Source organism: Papio anubis, chromosome 19, assembly GCF_008728515.1.
Source record: "Papio anubis isolate 15944 chromosome 19, Panubis1.0, whole genome shotgun sequence".
NCBI classification, from domain to species: domain Eukaryota; kingdom Metazoa; phylum Chordata; class Mammalia; order Primates; family Cercopithecidae; genus Papio; species Papio anubis.
The window spans coordinates 42833666-42851545 of NC_044994.1; the positions used below are offsets into that span (position 1 = coordinate 42833666).

General features: G+C 44.3%; 1 protein-coding gene across 5 annotated transcripts in view; it reads right to left on the bottom strand.

Moving 5' to 3' along the window:
* Positions 1-1940: 1940 nt before the first annotated feature.
* The window catches only part of MRO (maestro), a 49284-nt gene continuing 33344 nt past the window's right edge, over positions 1941-17880 (bottom strand). For 3 of the 5 annotated variants that reach the window (XM_031658835.1, XM_031658834.1, XM_031658831.1), the window contains 6 exons: positions 16142-16244; positions 13703-13849; positions 12077-12259; positions 8350-8505; positions 6895-7002; positions 5972-6228 (listed from right to left, as the gene is read on the bottom strand). In XM_031658835.1, the coding sequence (XP_031514695.1) occupies positions 6175-6228; positions 6895-7002; positions 8350-8505; positions 12077-12259; positions 13703-13849; positions 16142-16240 (747 nt within the window). In that variant the 5' untranslated portion in view covers positions 16241-16244 and the 3' untranslated portion in view covers positions 5972-6174. Of the gene's footprint in view, positions 6229-6894; positions 7003-8349; positions 8506-12076; positions 12260-13702; positions 13850-16141; positions 16245-17880 lie in introns of all 5 variants that reach the window. The other 2 variants (XM_031658833.1, XM_031658832.1) reach the window with 1 other exon arrangement.

Genomic DNA, 17880 nt, shown 5'->3' on the forward strand with positions numbered 1-17880 from the left:
AGTAGGCTGGGCACAGTGGCTCACACCTGTAATTCCAGTACTTTGGGAGGCCGAGGTGGGCAGATAGCTTGAGGTCAGGAGTTCAAGACCAGCCTGATCGACACCCCGTCTCTACTAAAAATGTAAAACTTAACGGGCATGGTGGCTTGTGCCTGTAATCCCAGCCACCTGGGAGGCTGAGGAAGGAGAATTGCTTGGACCGAGGAGGCGGAATTTGCAGTGAGCAGAGATGGCGCCACTGAACTCCAGCCTGGGCAACAGAGCAAGACTCTGTCTCAAATAAATAAATAAATTGAGATCTGTGTTAACATCTTATTTCATTCTCTCCACCCTTCACCTTGTATAAATAGGCTCCAATCATGAGTGGCAATCATGCAAACAGGAACACTCCATTTGGGAGTAATGTTCCACAATTTACACAGACTGTCTCATCCGATCATCAGAGTCTGTTGTGCTGTGGGTTTTACCTCCACTTGACAAGTGAAGACCCTGAGGCTCTGAGAGGTTATGTGACTTGCTCAAGATAAGCAGCTAGTAAATGATAGAGTCAGAGTGTAAAGCCAGGTCTTCTGATACCAAATGTAGTGTCCTTTCAGCTGCCACGATGTCACATTTGAGATTGAGCTTCTCTCCTCTTCCAGCGTCTGGTCATATCTGCTGATGCAGTCAGGCCGGCATGTTGAAAAGCTTTGGATTTCTGATCGCATTTTTGCTGTGGCAAAGGCATGTGCCTCTAGCAGTGTCGCTTAGGAAATGACATTTTTAACTCTCTGATCCGCATTTCTGAAAAACATTTTCTTCTTGCAGGGAGACATTTGGGCCATTACCTAGTTAACATTTGCAAACTGCTATAGGAAATTCATCTGCTTGAAAGGAACATGATTAATAGCATCACCCTCAGAAACAGAAGGTGAGGTGTTAATTATCAACAAGAGCTTGCTTAAAAGATACAATACGGAATTCTTAACAGAGCTGTTGGGAATATTAGGATGGAATGAACAGGATCTATTGAAACCACCTCAAGAGTGTAAAAAGGCACTGCTCCCGCTCTGAGCAATCACACACCCGAAAGGGTGGAGTGGGAAAGAACCACTTGCTATTCTCATTGTTATGATTCTCATCTTTATAAAAATTCCAAAACCTATCAGGTGACAGATTCCTACTTGGTCAAAAAGCCAGCATTTGCCACTCAGTGAATTCAACCAATCTTTACTGAACACCCATGTCAGGCAAGACTCGAAGCCACATTCTTGGAGAACTAATAAAGGATACGGAGGCTATCTCCAGGACTGGTGGATCAGGGTAACGCTCAAATATCAATGGACTTGTCTGAAGACCTGGGCAGCTTCAAGAAGAGCAGAAATACTATCTGGAGAGTGTGTTAGGAATGAGGAACAAAAATAATTAACATTTCCTGAGCACCTTCTATGTACCAAGAGTGCTCAGTGTGACTTAATTGAATCTTTGCAGCCCAGCAATTCTATGCATTGGGTTATCGTCTCCATTTCACAGATCAGCACACTGAGGCTTGATGCGCTGATTTGCTCACACCTGGCTAAATGGTAGAGCCAGGCTGCATCCTCCTAGCAGCTCTGCTCTACCTCTGAAGAAAATGGCATTTGGAATCAGGCCAGGGAATGGCTGATAGAAACAAGGAACTGGAAAGTATTCCAGACAGTAGGAAATGAGGGAGCATCATGGGAAATTCTAGGTTGGTGTTTATTATAAGGAATCTTAGAAGTCTGGCTTGGGAGTCTGTGCTTAACTTGGTAAATAGTAGGTGTCTTTGCATATCAAATCATCTCTCCTCAGTAAATTAGGATGTGTTGGATTTATCTAGAACCCAGGGTTTTTCTGAAACCATTTAACATGTAAATAAAGGAACAAAAGATTTACTCTACTGTGATCAGACAGAATTAATGTAAGTTCAGTAACATAAATAAAATGATAATCATAAGTCACTTTATTTGTCATCAAGTTATATTATCAACAGGTTATTGTCATCAACAGATTAAAACAAAATGTCTCAAAAGGACAAAGGCAAACACATACTACCGAGGGTAAACAATGACCATCCCAGGCTTTCCAAGCATGTATATCACTTACACTCATGGACTTTTTTTCATTTTAAAAGGGCACTTTTGCATGTGTTTTATAACTATAAAAGTAATACATGCTCATTGCAGCAAACTTAGAAAATGCAGAAACGCACAAAATATCTGTCTTCCATACAACACTAACTGCTACCTACCCTTCATAGCTGTTGTTTCTCACTTTCCAAACACTCCAGTGCTTTTTTATAACGTGTAAAGCATTCCCCCAATTAAGTAGTCTATTGACTGGAAGTTCACAGGCTTCTGCTCTCATTGATTAGCAGAATTGGTCACACCTGTTAGATTCTCAGCCACCTCCTTTGTCATTTTCTCTCCTCTCTCTCCACCACTTCCCTCTCCCCTTTAAGAAAGACCTATCTCAGCCTGATGCAGTGGCTCACGCCTGTAATCCCAGCACTTTGGGAAACCAAGGTGGGCAGATCACTTGAGGTCAGGAGTTCGAGACCAGCCTCGCCAACATGATGAAACCCCATCTCTACTAAAAATACAAAAATTAGCTGTGCATGGTGGCAGGCACCTGCAATCCTAGCTACTCAGGAGCGTGAGACAGGAGAATCGCTTGAACCTGGGAGGTGGAGGTTGCAGTGAGCCGAGATCGTGCCATTGCACTCCAGCGTGGGTGACAGAGCGTGGCTCCATCTCAAAAATAAAAATAAAGAAAGAAAGACCCATCTCATGAGTGCCAGAGACACAAGGGACCAAGCATAGGTCTACCCTGAGCACTTAGCATGGGGGGCGGGGCACTTGAACATTCCTTTTTTCTGTCTTTCATTCAACTGCTCAATAAGGTTCAAAATTAATATTCAAAATTAAGAAATGTCAAAACATTACCTTTGGGTTGGCATTCAAATAAACACGGGGAAGGGGAAACTTGAAATGCACAGGCATAAAAGTAACCTGTACATTGGTTATAAGGAATGAAATCGATGACTCTCACTTGTCAAAATGGGTTCCTCCCAGGAAGGAGTGACAGCTTCAGATGACTTTCTGACATTTTCCCCCTTATCAACATTCATTTACAGAGTACTTTTGCAGTCACCAGGGAGATACAAATGATGTCCAAGATAGAGCCCTGCCTTCTTCCATAGTTTCAATCTTAACAGGAAAAAAACCATAAAAAGACATATAGGGAAACAAAAAAAAAAAAAACCTTTCAGATAAGATATAAGTGGTATACTATCACTAGAATGTTCTGGGAATTCAGAGACTGGAGCTCTTCATGACTGGGGGGGTCAGGACTTGACCTAGGCGTTGGAGTACAGATAAGATATACATGTGAAATGTGTGCGTGTGTGTGTGTGTGCATGTGAGTCCAGGTGGATGTGCACAGGTGAGGGGACTCAACACAGAAATAGCAGATTGAGCCAAGGTGAAGGGGTGTAGGAGACCAAGACATGTTGAAAGAAGAGAAAAGACCCAAACTTGGCTGAAGCAAAGAGAGTCACAGAAGAAAAGGAAGGTTGAAAGCCTGAAATGGCAGACTGAACGTTGGACTTTATTCCCTCTGCAATTTGGAATCATTTAGTCATTGAGCAAATGTTCCTTAATCACGTGGCCAGGCCCTGTGATAGGTATGGTGAGAAACAGAAAAAAACAAACAAAACAAACAAACAAAAACAACATGGTCCCTTGCTCTTGCCACCAAATTGCATGATAACATAAATTTCTGGAAATAGAATTTAAACTCAAAGAGGACTTATGAAGAGCAAAACAAAATTAGCCAAGATAACAGTTAATAATAAGGAATCTTCTTTGGTTACTTATTGCTGTGTGACAAATTATCCCAAAGTTTAATGACTTAAAACAACAATCATTTGATTCTTTGTTCATGCTTCTGCAATTGAGATGGACTTGACACAGACGCTTGTCTCTTTTCCATATGGTGTCAACTGGAGTAGCTTCAATGGCTAGGGTCTGGCTGGAAGGGACAACTTGTGTCATGTGTCTGGGCTTCGGACTCTGCTGTGGGTTGGTGTCTCCATTCTCCTTCACATGGTGATCTCAGGCACTCTCCTTTGTTCCTGGTAGTTCAACTTCTTATGTGGCAGCTGGCTTCCCCCACAATTCAAACGAGGAAACTGCCAGGGTTCTAGGCCCAGCACAGTGCCATTTATCACAATCTCCTGATTAAAGCAAGTCACAAAGGCAGCCCAGATTCAAACAGAAGGGACTAAATAAGGACATGAGTATCAGGAGGCATGACTCATTGGGGGCCATCAAAATAAAAGGTTACTGTGGAATCTTAAAGTCAAATAATTCAACCACATCTTCCACAATTTTAACCAATACGGCGACGTTAACTGCATAGGTTTTTCTACTCTATACCACATAACCCCACCCATCTCACCTTATCCCCACCTTTTTGAATGCCAGCCACATGCAGTCATTTCTCAGACCACTCACTGATCACTTAATGGAACTGCATCAAGTTTAAACCAACCTTGCAACAAAATTTCGAAGAGGCCAACATCCGGGGAGCAGGTGCTGGGAGGGGCAGGGGGCTTACAGCTCAGAACCACCCACACCCTCTTGAGCCTGTGACCCTCCTAAAATCTCTTGCTGTCATGTTCCTCAGATTCAAAACAGGAAGGAAGAAAATCCATTCCTGCCTGGCACTTGCCACTCCGTCTGCCATCTCCCACATCCTCATCTCGCCTAGGCCTCTCCTCACCCCCACATCTGTGTCACACCACCCTGTCCCTGGGAGCTACAGCGGAAAATTGAATTCCTGGTTCTCAGAATGCTGTTTAAGATCCTGCTGTAGTTTTTATAATCTCTCGTGTTTTAAATTGTCTTGAACAAAACACTCTGGGTGTGGCCTGGATACTGAGTTCAGGGGTGGTACCAGAGTTTCTATAGAAGCCTGGGATGCAATCTGGTTGGAGGGAGGGGGAGCGGGACTAAGAGATTTTTCTTGTGATTTTTATGAGTGATGTGACTCCTCAGATAACTAGGATTGATCACCAAAATAATTGGCATTAATAGCCAAAAAGTAAATAATAAAAACATACACTCAGCTCACATAAATTAACGAAAAGGTATACTTAGTACATATAAAAGCAAAAGTTAACTGGGCTTAGTAGAGGAGCAGAAGCAGAGACCTTTGTGTTTGTTTTGTTTTTAACATTTCTAACCATCCATCAGTTATTCCACGGACAGGCAGGATGGCATGGTTATTAAGTATGGGCTCAAGAAATCAGACCATACGCATTTGAATTCCAGCTCCACTGTTTACTGAGTTATCTGGGGCAAGTTACCTAATTTCCCTGTGTCTTAGCTTTCTATCTATAAAATGAGAACAATAGTAGTAGTTACTATCTCATAGGGTTGTCGCAAGTATTAAATAGAACTTACAAAAAGCACTTTGACCGCGGTCCACTAAATTGTAAGCACTCAGTAAGTGTTACCTACTATTGTTATCCCTTAAGTAATCATGAGCATGAGGATTTTCAACACAGGCTTTATATATTTTTTTCTCTCTATTAATTCTTGTTTTGGATGATCTTGAAAGCAATGACTGTTTACAATTATGAGACGCTAAAGATACCCCTGCAAGCCACCTTCTTGGTATCTTGGCCAACTTTAAATAAATCTTGGCAAGAAAAGGTATCAATAGCAAATACACCAAAAACAAAAACAAAAACCAGAAAAAAAAAACAGAAACAAAAAACAAAAACCTTAAGGTAACAAGTATTGTCCTAAGCCTCAGAAATTGAGTGTTAAAAATAAAAGCTAGGTGACAGAGATGAACCTAAGGAAGAAAAAGCTGAGAAATAAGCACTGAATCTACATACACTTGGAATGTTTTAAAGAAAGTGTGTACCTGCTCATCAAATTTGTATGGGGAGGAAATGAAATAAGTGAAAGCAGTCTAGAATTTTACTTTAGATATAATCATACAATTCCATGTATTATTTTTGCCTTTGATTGCTCTCCCAGCACCCTCTTTTCCATTACAATCCCAAGAGGCAAGAAGAAGAGGCATCCAGTGAGATAAAACAGGGGAACACGATGGCTCAGCAATGCCCTCACATAGAACCATTTCCCTGCTGCTCTGCGCTTACAGAATTTTATTTGCGTAGAAGAACTGCAGGATCTCTGGATGATAATGGCTCTGAAAGAAATTAGCAAAGGTACGCGTGAGGGCGGGATTCAGCAAACTTCCTTGACTATGTAACTAGTAGGCAGTGGTCAGTGCAGGGCACGTGGATAAGCAGGACAGGTGGAGGCATCACCTGCGTCCAGCTAGTGACCTGAACTGGAACTGCCAATATATCTCGTGCTTGATCCTCTAGGCGTTTTGTCATTTACGTTGTATGATGGGTCGATTACAATCAAAACATAGTTGGCTTGGCTGGGCATGCTGGCTCACACCTGTAATTCCAGCACTTTGGGAGGCCGAGGCAGGCAGATCACTTGAGATCAGAAGTTCGAGACCAGCCTGGGCAACATGGTGAAATCCCATCTCTACTAAAAATACAAAAGTTAACCGGGTGTGGTGGCACACGCCTGTAATCTCAGCTACTCAGGAAGCTGAGGCATGAGAATCGCTTGAACCTGGAGGTGAAGGCTGCAGTGAGCCGAGATGGTGCCACTGTACTTGCTCTGGGTGACAGAGCAAGACTCTGTCCAGAAAAAAAAAAAAAAGAAAGAAAAAAAACATAGTTGGCCTGAGTCATTTTATGGGGGATATCTCTTTCTTGTGCTTGGCCACCTTCCGTGTTAACCACCAGGCGGGCAGGGACCGGAAGAGAATTCTCTCCTACCCTGGCTCACTCACCAGCTGCCGGTAGAGCTTAGTGTTCCTTTGATCTTCTTCGCTCTGGAAGCTGTATTCCTTCCTTAGTTTCAGATATGGAGAACAGGCTCGAAATGTTGTTTTGCAAGCCTGAGAAAAATAATGTTACTATTTTATTTATTAGAGCATTCTATAATCCCAAGCAAGGAAAAGTATCCCAGAGGATTGCACCCAATCTGTGGTCAGGGGGCCACTGAAAGTGTGAAAGTAACTTCCAGGTAGTTTCAACATTTGAATCTTAAAGGATGTATGCTTATAAGACGGCCATGTCTATAATTTGGGGACTGGCGGGAAGGGCATAGCTTTATAGTTTAGCACAGCCCTTGTTATTATCTCATCAAAAGTAGTACTGGATTCCGAAATTTAATTTCTCTCTCAGTAACTTAAAGAAGGCAAGTGGTTTGGTAGAAAGCTTTTCTCCCAATTGGTTTGAAACGTTCACCAAGTCCCACTCCAAAGCAGGCCTGAAGTTGATCCAACCTTGTTAGGACACATTTTCTCCAAGAATAAAACAAAACTACCAGAAGAAATTAATAAGTCATGGGTGGAGCCAGGCGAGGTGGCTCATGCCTGTAATCCCAATACTTTGGGAGGCTGAGGCGGGTGGATCACCTGAGGTCAGGAGTTCGAGACCAGCCTGGCCAACATGGTGAAATCCCATTTCTACTAAAAATATAAAAAATTAGCAGGGCATGGTGGCGGGCACCTGTAATCCCAGCTACTCAGCAGGTTTAGGCAGGAGAATCACTTGAACCCCAGAGGCTGAAGTTGCAGTGAGCTGAGATCCCACCGTTGCACTCCAGCCTGGGCATCAAGAGCAAAATTCTGTCTCAAAAAAAAAAAGAAGAAGAAGAAAGAAAGAGAGAGAAGGAAGGAAGGAAGGAACGAACGAATGAAGGAACGAAGGAGAAAGAGAAAGAAAGAAGAAAGAGAGAGAGAGAGAGAAAGAAAGAAAGAAAGAAAGAAAGAAAGAAAGAAAGAAAGAAAGAAAGAAAGAAAGAAAGAAAGAGAAGAAAGGAAGAAAGAAAGGGAAGAAAGGAAGGAAAGAAAAGAAACAAAAGAAAAGCAGCTATAGGTGGGAAATCTATACCAAGCACAATGACAAAAGCTAATTGGGCATGAATAAATATCCTCATTATGTGGGCTGCTGCACCATTGATTAAATCTGTGCCTCTCTGCCCCCAACCCCATTACCCTGAGCTTATCTAGCATTGACAGGTACTGGGCTTGGGCAGGTGGGGCAGATGGAAAATAACACTCTTGCTCAAAGAGAGATTACACACTGAAGAGGCACCTTGTCTAGGATGCATAAAGAAACGCTGCTAAGTATCTACAGCAGTGCTAGCAGGAACCCCAGGGTCTGGTGTCTCAACTCGCAACTCCCTTTATGAATAGCATGGAGATGTCACTCTGTTGGTTGCAGAGTCAAGGTCTTACCTTGGCAACCTGGGGGTTTCTGTCCTGTAAATGGATCAGGAGGGAATCTCGTGTCTGCTTAACCTGACCGGTGAAAAATTTTTTCCATTTCCTCCCAGCAAAGGCAGCCAATTGCCCAAACAAAACAAAGGCCGAGTATCTCAGACTGTCATTCTCCTGTGGTCCCCGTCGACAAAACAATAAGAAAGCCAGATCATTATCAAAAGGCAATTGCATCTGAACACATCACAGCCGTCAATCAGAACACATCACAGCCGTCAATCTTGGCTGTACATTACAGGGTGGGCAGTGAGATCTGGTCTAAAGCACTTAACTGGGTGGGTGGGGATGGCTTGAAGAGGGCCCAAAGGCTTCAATGAACCTCTTTTCCAGCAGATGAGAGGGCTAGCCTGGGAAATCACTAGTGCTACTCCCACATTCCCAGATTTTTTGTTCATTATTTCGTGTTTTGGAGATAGAATACATTTATAAAGTTCCCAAAATTCAAAATAACCAAAAAGCTTTATAGAACAAGTAGATCTACTTCCCACTCCTCTCCATCGGCCACCAAATTTTCCTCCCCACAAGCTAATAAAGTTATGTTTTGTGTATATCTCTCCCGAAAATAAAGAAGAAAGATGTATATCATGTGATCCTTTCCCTCTTTTCTACGTCAATGGAAGCACACGCCACTGTTGTTATGCACCTTGAGTGTTCATCAGTCTGAGAGCTCTTTCTATGTCAATACACAAAGGAGTTTTCATTTTTCTTTTTCTTTTCTTCTTTCTCTTTTTCTTTTCTGCACCAAAATTCATTCAACCAGTTCCCTGTTTATTACTCCAGCATTTTTGCCAAGTCTCTCCTCTTTGCTTTTGGTCTGAGTTTCTCCTATCTGCAGTGGATATAATAATCATGTTTCTTCCCCCAACACCCTCCCACCTCTCCCTGATTCCAGTCTGATTGGTGGGTTTGTCCCTGAGTGCATTTCAGTGGACTCCACCCTCTCTTTCTTTCCAAGGTGAGCTGTTTGGTCCAAGTATTACCTTTCCAGGTGAGGAGAACAAGGCCCAAGGCACTTAAGAAACTTGACCAAAATCACACTGTCAGGTAACAGAGCCAGTATAGCAACCCAAACACCTGACTCCTGGTGCACGGGTTTTGTAGTCTAAGTCCTCCTCCAGGTAAACCAGAGGGAGGAGGGCTGGGGTGGGCCTTCACAGGGGGGAAGGAGCACCAAGAACTGGGGGTCACAGAGACCCAGCAAGACTGAGGACCACTAATGGTATCGTGAAGTATATTTTAAAAGTTTAGCACATGATGCATACCGAAATTGCCTTAGGATTGCATTTTATTTTATTTTTTTTAGACACAGCATCTTGCTACATTACCCAGGCTGGCCTCCAACTCCTGGGTTCAAGTGACCCTCCTGCCTCAGCCTCCTGAGTAGCTGGGATTACAGGCACACACCACCATGCCTGGCTTAGGGTTGTATTATCTTCACTGCTCTATCAGTGAGGGTGTGTGTGTGTGTGTGTGTGTGTGTGTGTGTGTGTGTGTGTGTTTAACTAATTTTAATGGAGAATGTACCCCATCCAAAGCCACACCCTAATGCTATAAGATGTATAGACATGTAAAACAGATGTATAGACATGTAAAACAGATGCCCATCCTCCTAGGGACGGGCCTCAGATAGTGGAGAGTGCTATCTGTAATCGAGATATAAACTGTCAGCAAACAGCTCTGCATAAGAATTTCTGTGTTTCTACGTGGCCAGGGATTTCTGCTCAAAAATTCCAGGCAACCAGGGTTTTTAAAAACGGTTGAAGGCCAGGCACATGTCTCATGCCTGAAATCCCAGCCCTTTGGGAGGCTGAGACAGGAGAATTGCTTAAGCCCAGTTAGAGACCAGCCTGGGCAACATAGTGAGACCCTATCTCTACAAAAACTACAAAAATCAGCCAGGCACAGTGGCATGCACTTGTGGTCCCAGCCATTCAGGAGGCTGAGGTGGGAGGATCGCTTGAGCCTGGGAGGTTGAGGCTGCAGTGAGCTGTGTTCCTAGGCCACTGCACTCCAGCCTGGGCAATAGAGCGAGATCCTGTCTCAAAAAAAAAAAAAAAAAGTGGTTGAACGACAAACACGTTCTGGAAGTTCAGATGGCACCTCCAGGAGATTTAGAGCCATTTCCCCAGAGACATCTGCTTACACTCCAGTGTGGTAAGTAGGGACCTTTCCTCGCTCCCTCCCCAGAGAGAACTGGCTTACATTCAAGAGCAAAAATCCCGCTGTGTCTCTGGAGCAGGTGGGACACAGGTGCCCAGCTCCTATATGAGCTCCAAGTTACATAAGGTCAAGGCCTCTTCTCCCCTCCTGTGCTGCTGACACATCTGGCTCTCGCCATGTGGCTCCAGAGAGAATTACGGCTTGGGGACATGCTGCAAATCTCTCTGGGAGTAAATAAAAGGTCTGTTCGCTGTTCTGTAGGTCTTGTCTTTCAGGGACAGAATAACTGGCAGGCTAACTTGTTAGCTTGCAGTCAGGGTCTCTGACACTTCTCAGTTTCGGACTGAACAATGTGCCGGTGCACTTTTTGCTTAGCCTGACTTGTCATCTGAGAGTTAAGAGTGCAGCCCTATAGTCAGAGGAGCTGGCGACATGGCTACTTCCTGGCTCTGTGAACTTGGGCAAGTTCTAACCTTTCTGTGCCTTGGTTTCCTTGTCTACAAAGTGAAGATAATTTCAGTGCCCATCTCACAGGGTTATTGTGACGATTATATGAGATGATTCATGTAAACTGCCTAGCACTGTGCCTGGCACACAGTGAGGGCTCACTAAATGCTAATCATTGCTATTGCCACATTTATAAGAGAGCATTGACTACATGTTAGTCAATCAGTGTACATCATCATCAGTGTACATATACCCACTTCTCTGTTAAGATGAATACTCGCCAGGCGCAGTGGCTCACACCTGTTATCCCAACACTTTGGGAGGCCGAGGCAGGTAGGTCACTAGAGCCCAGGAGTTTGAGACTAGCCTGGGCAATATAGTGAAAACCCATCTTTACCAAAAATACAAAAATTAGCCAGGCGTGGTGGCATGTGCCTATAGTCCCAGTTACTTGGGAGGCTAAGGTGGGAGGATCACTTGACCCCAAAAGGCGGAGGTTGCAGTGAGCCGAGATCACGCCATGGCACTCCAGCATGGGCGACAGAGTGAGACCCTGTCTCAAACAAACAAAAAAACCCTTGAGGGGTAGAGATAAAATTCTATGCATCTTTATATGTCCTCCCAACCCTAGCACAGCACTAGTCTCTCAACAAGATGTGTTAACAAATAAGTGAATAATAGAGACCTTGTTCCCACAGCAACAAACCATCCACAGCTCACATGTCTTTTTTTTTTTTGAGATGGAATCTTGCTCTATTGCCAGGCCGCAGTGCAGTGGTGCGATCTCGGCTCACTGCAACCTCTGCCTCCCAAGTTCAAGTGATGCTCCTGCCTCAGCCTCCTGAGTAGCTGGGACTACAGGCGTGTACCACCAGGCCCAGCTAGTTGTTTGTATTTTAGTAAAGACAGGGTTTCGCCATGTTGGCCAGGGTGGTCTCTGTTTCCTGACCTCGCGATCCACCCACCTTGGCCTCCAAAGTGTTGGGATTACAGGCATGAGCCACCGCACCCGGCCCCACAGTCACATTTCTAATCCCACTTTGATTTCAATAAAGCAGAATTTTTCTAATTTACTTACATCATCTAATAAAGTCCTGGTCTGAAGTGTGATGTCTATGAAGAAGGAACCCAAACCTTTCCCCTGGATCTTGCCCAGAACGACGGTCAGAGTCTTCATACTCTCATGGATGACTTCCAAACTCACAGGGTCATACAATCCGTACACCAGCAGGTCGAGGACAATTTTCTTATGCTTTCTCACCTGTCACCAATGTTTGAAAGCATTAATAGCACAGGAATTGCTCCCCATGGGTTGAAAAGCAACCCCACATCTAGGCTACTAATAACCTAGGACTTGAATTAAGAGACCAAGGCTTTTTTTCAAGATCTGCACAACTCTCATTAAAATAGAAAAGCTCCATTAACCCAACCCAAGAGCCCAACTCAGCCTAGGAAGGAAAACAGAAAGAGTGATCTGGAGTGTGGCATGTGAGTGGGTGAAGCTGGGTAGGGCTCTTCAAATAGGGCGGCAGACCTGGGTGATCTCAGGGCCTGGGGAGAACTAGGTACCTGTATAGTGGGGAGGAGACAAAATGAGCACTGAAGTTGGCAGATGGTAAAGGAGGAGGTGAAAAAAACATCTTTTATGAAACAAACATACATTACTAGAAAAAAATCACTTAAATTTATCAGGAAGGGTAACAGCTGTGAGTTTATCTTTCCTGCAGCTCTGTCTCCCACAACTGATATTGCTGAGGTGACATGAGCCTAAGATGACCCTGAATGAGTGACACCTTGAATAAGTCTCCTCCGCTTGAGTGCAGAAGGAACCTGTGACTCGCTTCCCGACTACAGACATGACTTTATATTGCATAAGACTCTTTTTTTTCTTCTTTTTTGAAATGGAGTCTCGCTCTGTTGCTCAGGCTGGAGTGCCTGGGGTGATCTCTGCTCATACCTCAGCCTCCCGAGTAGCTGAGATTGCAGGCATGCCTGGCTAATTTTTTGTATTTTTACAAAAATACAAAAGAGATGGGGTTTCATCATGTTGGCCAGGCTGGTCTTGAACTCCTGACTCCTGACCTCAAGTGGTCCGCCCGCCTTGGCCTCTCAAAGTGCTGGGACTGCAGGCGTGAGGCACCGCAGCCCAGCCCATAACACTCTATCTTAGCAGACAGGAGGAGGCAACACCCTCCTGCTGGCCTGGAGGAAGCGAGTACACATCTACACATCTACAAACATCTAGTACACATCTACAAACAAAGATCTAGTGCACATCTACGAACATCTCATTTGGTCTACATAATGCTGTGAGAGAGTGGCTTCTAGGCATTGAAAGTGGCCCCCAGCATACAGCAGTCAAAAAAACAGAAACCTCTGTCCCGCAACGGGAAGTAACTGAATTCTGCCAACAACTATGTAAGCGAACCCTGAGCTTCAGGAAGGAATGCAGTCTGGCAGACACTTGATTGCAGCCTGGTGAGATCCTGAGCAGAGGACCCAGCTGAGCTACACCTGGACTCCTGACCAGCGAAAACCGAGATAATCAACATGTGGTGCTGTAAGCTGCTAAGTGTGTGCGGTGGTTTGTTCTGGGGTGATAGATAACTAATACCTCAGAGACCATACTCCAGCCCTGGAGTCTCCACACCAAGAGGGTTGGAGAGGCTTGGGGGGCTGGCTGAGCCCCACTCTCCTTCCCTACCTTGTCAGGGGCTTCACGGGCCATGGTTCCCAGGCCTCTCATTGCCATGTGACGCTTTTTAGCATTGGGGTCCCGAGCTCTTTCTGCCAAGATGAAAAGCACATTCTTCAGGGGCTCCCGCTTCTGGAACCTCAGTTTCCAAGAGACCTGGGTGATGGGTCAAAAATGTATTAATTTGGGAGTGTTTAGAGTCATACCCAATCCCAACCCCAATCCCTCCCTCTAAAGAAAATCCCGCGATTGCCTGCTCAATTTTACCCCTTCATTCTCCTACTAAAAATGCCTGAGTTTTGTTGGAAATGTACTCATTTGGTCTACATAATGAATAAATTGATGGAGAAAGAGGGCAATAAAGATAATGCAGGCTGGTGGTAAGGTAGGTTTAGGAGATTACGGGGAGTGGCTCTAGAGCAACTATGGGCGTGACAGAAGTTGAAAGAAAGAAAGACTTGATCAGTGTTGATGTGACCTGGGAATAGGGATCCGTTTCACAGGGAAAGGAGTGCCATTACTCCTCAAAGAGCTCCCTTTACCCCTTCTTTTCCAGCTCTTTCCCATTTTTCTGCTCTCCTTTGTAGCCAAATGCCTTGAAAGACTTCTATACTTGTTTTCTCCCATTTGTCTCCTCCCATTGCCTCTTGAACCCTCTGCAATCAGGCTAATGTCCCCTCACCCCTACCCTGCAATATGGCTAATTCCAAGGGTCAGTTCTCAGTAGTCACGTTACTCAAACTCTCAATAGCACTTGACATAATTAGCAAAGCATATCTGCAAACATCTAGTACACATCTACAGACATTTCAGGACTGACCTAGTACACATCTACAGACATTTCAGGACTGACGTAGTACACATCTACAGACATTTCAGGACTGACCTAGTACACACCTACGAACATTTCAGGACTGATCTAGTACACACCTGCGAACATTTCAGGACTGATCTAGTACACACCTGCGAACATTTCAGGACTGATCTAGTACATCTGAACATTTCAGGACTGATCTAGTCACATCTCTTGAACATTTCAGGACTGATCCAAAATCCCACCCACATCTGCTTGAGAGCATTTCCAGGACTGATCCCAGAGTACCCACATCCTACTTGAACATTTCAGGACTGATCTAGTACACATCTGCAAACATTTCAGGGCACTTAAAGGATGTCCCAACTCCAGAATGCATGCATCTGAACATGCAATTAAGAGCAGGAAGAGAAATTCATGAATAATGCAAATTGGGGAACACTGTGTGTCTGATGCAGAAACCTGTACTTTAAGAACTAAACTCTATCACTCCTGTAATCCCAGCACTTTGGGAGGCCAAGGAAGGCGGATCGCCTGAGGTCAGGAGTTCGAGACTAGCCTGGCCAACAAGGCAAAACCCCGAAACCCCATCTCTATAAAAATACAAAAAGTTAGCTGGGCATGGTGGCAGATGCCTGTAATCCCAGCTACTTGGAAGGCTGAGGCAGGGAGAATTGCTTGAACCTGGGAGGCAGAAGTTGCAGTCAGTTGAGATCACACCATTGCACTCCAGCCTGGACAACAGAGCAAGACTCCGTCTCAAAAACAAACAAACAAACAAAAACACTGAACTCGAAGTAATTGCAGGGCCAGGGATGGGGCAAGAGATAGGTTAGTCTCTGAGCCTTTGTAGTAAGCCTGTGAGCTCTCATGCAGGAAGACCCTGGTGTGCAGCAGGACCCAAAACACAGCAACAGGTACTAGAGTCAGAATCAAGATGTTGAAAGATCCGGACAAGATCAGAGAAGACAAAAGCCACCTCCCCACCATCCTTAGAGAGGGGCCTAGAGCGGGAGACTGGCTTGAGATTCAGCTATCTCAGTAGTGCTATGGATGAGATTTGGTGATTTCCAAGCTTCATTAGTATTCCTGGATTTTCATTACAGCTCATTCCTTTTTTATCTAACTTTAAAAAAAAAAAAAAAAAAAGACAGTGTCTCACTCTGTTGCCCAGGCTGCAGTGCAGTGGCACAATCTCAACTCACTGCAACCCCTACCTCCCAGGCTCAAGCGATCCTCCCACCTCAGCCCTGAGTAGCTGGGACTACAGGTACATGCCACCATGCCCAGCTAATTTTTGTATTTTTGGTAGAGACAGGGTTTTGCCATGTTGCCCTGGCTGGTTTAGAACTCCTGAGCTCAAGTGATCCCCCTGCCTCAGCTTCCCAAAATGCTGGGATTACAGGCATGAGCCACCACACCATATTTGTATTATTGAGTTAGCAGCAAGTTATTCTCAACTAATCTTCTTGTCATCCTGTAAACATCCTATCCATGTTAAAAGAACTGTCATCAAAGTTTTTTCAGAAGGAACTTCAGGGGAGCAGGACTAACTAACCGCAGACCAAGCAAACATACGTCTTACAAAACAGTTGCTGGGAGGAGAAATGTGTTCATAATATTTTGTGTCAGACCTTGGAAAAGAAAGATATCAGTGATGTCCTTTTCTGCTTGGGCTGGGAAGTAGGGATGGAAAGGGGCTGGCCCAGGATTCTCCTCTGTCTTTGGTCCATGGAACTAAAAAAAAAAAAAAAAAAATCACATGAGCCACAGACACTCAACATCAACAAACATTGTTGTACAATGCATTGTGCTGGGGTAAGAACATAAGGAGGCAGCAATCCTGAGACCTGTCTTTAGGAACCTTCCACCGTGGTGAGGAGATAGAACAGTCACATAGATAAATAGCATCCCAAGGCAGCCCAGGAGGAATAGCAGCTTGGGGGTGAAGGGAGATCTGCCCTCTGGTTCCCCACTCCATTCTGCAGATTTCTTTTATCACTATCACCAAAGAAGTAAAATGCAGATCCCCAGGCTCTGCCCACAGAGTTCTCATGAATTGAAATACAGAGTAGCCTCAAATTTTGTGTTTTTAAAAGTTCTCCAAGAATGTAAATTGGTACCTCTTTTTAGAGAGGATTCGGCACTATCTCTTACCACTTTAAAGCACACATAATTGGCAATTCTTTAATCCTATAGAAATTAGCACATCATATGCTCAAAGATATACACAAAGGATAGCCACCATAGCGCCGTAATAAACAATATGGTGTTCTTTAATGGTTTGGGCAGGGGAAGGGGGTGCGGGGCAGGGGTTTGAGACAGGGTTTTACTCTGTCTCCCAGGCTGGAGTGCAGTGGCAGGAACACCGCTCACTGCAGCTTCCACCTCCCAGGCTCAAGCAATCCCCCTGCCTCAGCCTTTGAGTGGCTGGGGCCACAGGTGCATGCCACCACACCCAATTAATTTTTTTTTTTTTTTACGTTGTCCAGTCTTGTCTCAAACTTCTGGGCTCATGCAATCCTTCTGCCTCAGTCTCCCAAAGTGTTGGGATTATAGGCTTGAGCCACTGTGCCCGCCCAGCCAATGGTTTGAACATAAATAAATTACATATATTATAACTATACAACTTTACAAAAACTGCCATGCAGTCACTAAGAAGAATATTGGGTAGATCAACATGTGCTAAAATAATCTCCATGATAAAATTTTGAGTGAAAAGTGCAAATCCATGTGTACAGTATTTTATCACTTGAGTAAAATCAAAATGAGGGCAGGAAATACATATGTACATATATGCTTGCATATGCATAGAAGGAGGAAAAATACCCAAGAAACATTAAGAGAGATGACTTCTGGGCTGGAAATCCGAGGAATTGAAATTGGAGGGAAACTTACTTTTTTCACCCTTTTTTGTATATGTACAGCTTGTAATTTTACCATCTGCATGTATTATTGAAAGAGTATAATATACATAAGCATAGCTTACCAAGTGATTCTGATCCACAGCCTGACTTGGGGCCAACTAGTACAAACCAGCACTTCTCAAACTTTAATATGCACTAAAATAATTTGAAGATCTTGTTCAGTGTGTCTGCAGCAGGAACTCGAATTTCCGCCTTTCTTCCAAGCTCCCAGAGGATGCCAAGCAGGTACTATGCTTTGAGTGGCAAGGGCATAAAGTTAAGAGCATTGGAGCCGAGAGAGGACCATAGGCTGGAACAGCTGGTGGAGACTTCCCAAAGCACACTGGTGAGCTTGGAAGCAGAGGCAGAGCATATATGACACTTTGGGATTCAATGGGATCCCATGCAGTATCATGGTGATGGTAGCAATAATGATTAAAATAGTAGGAGAGAGGTAGAACATAGGC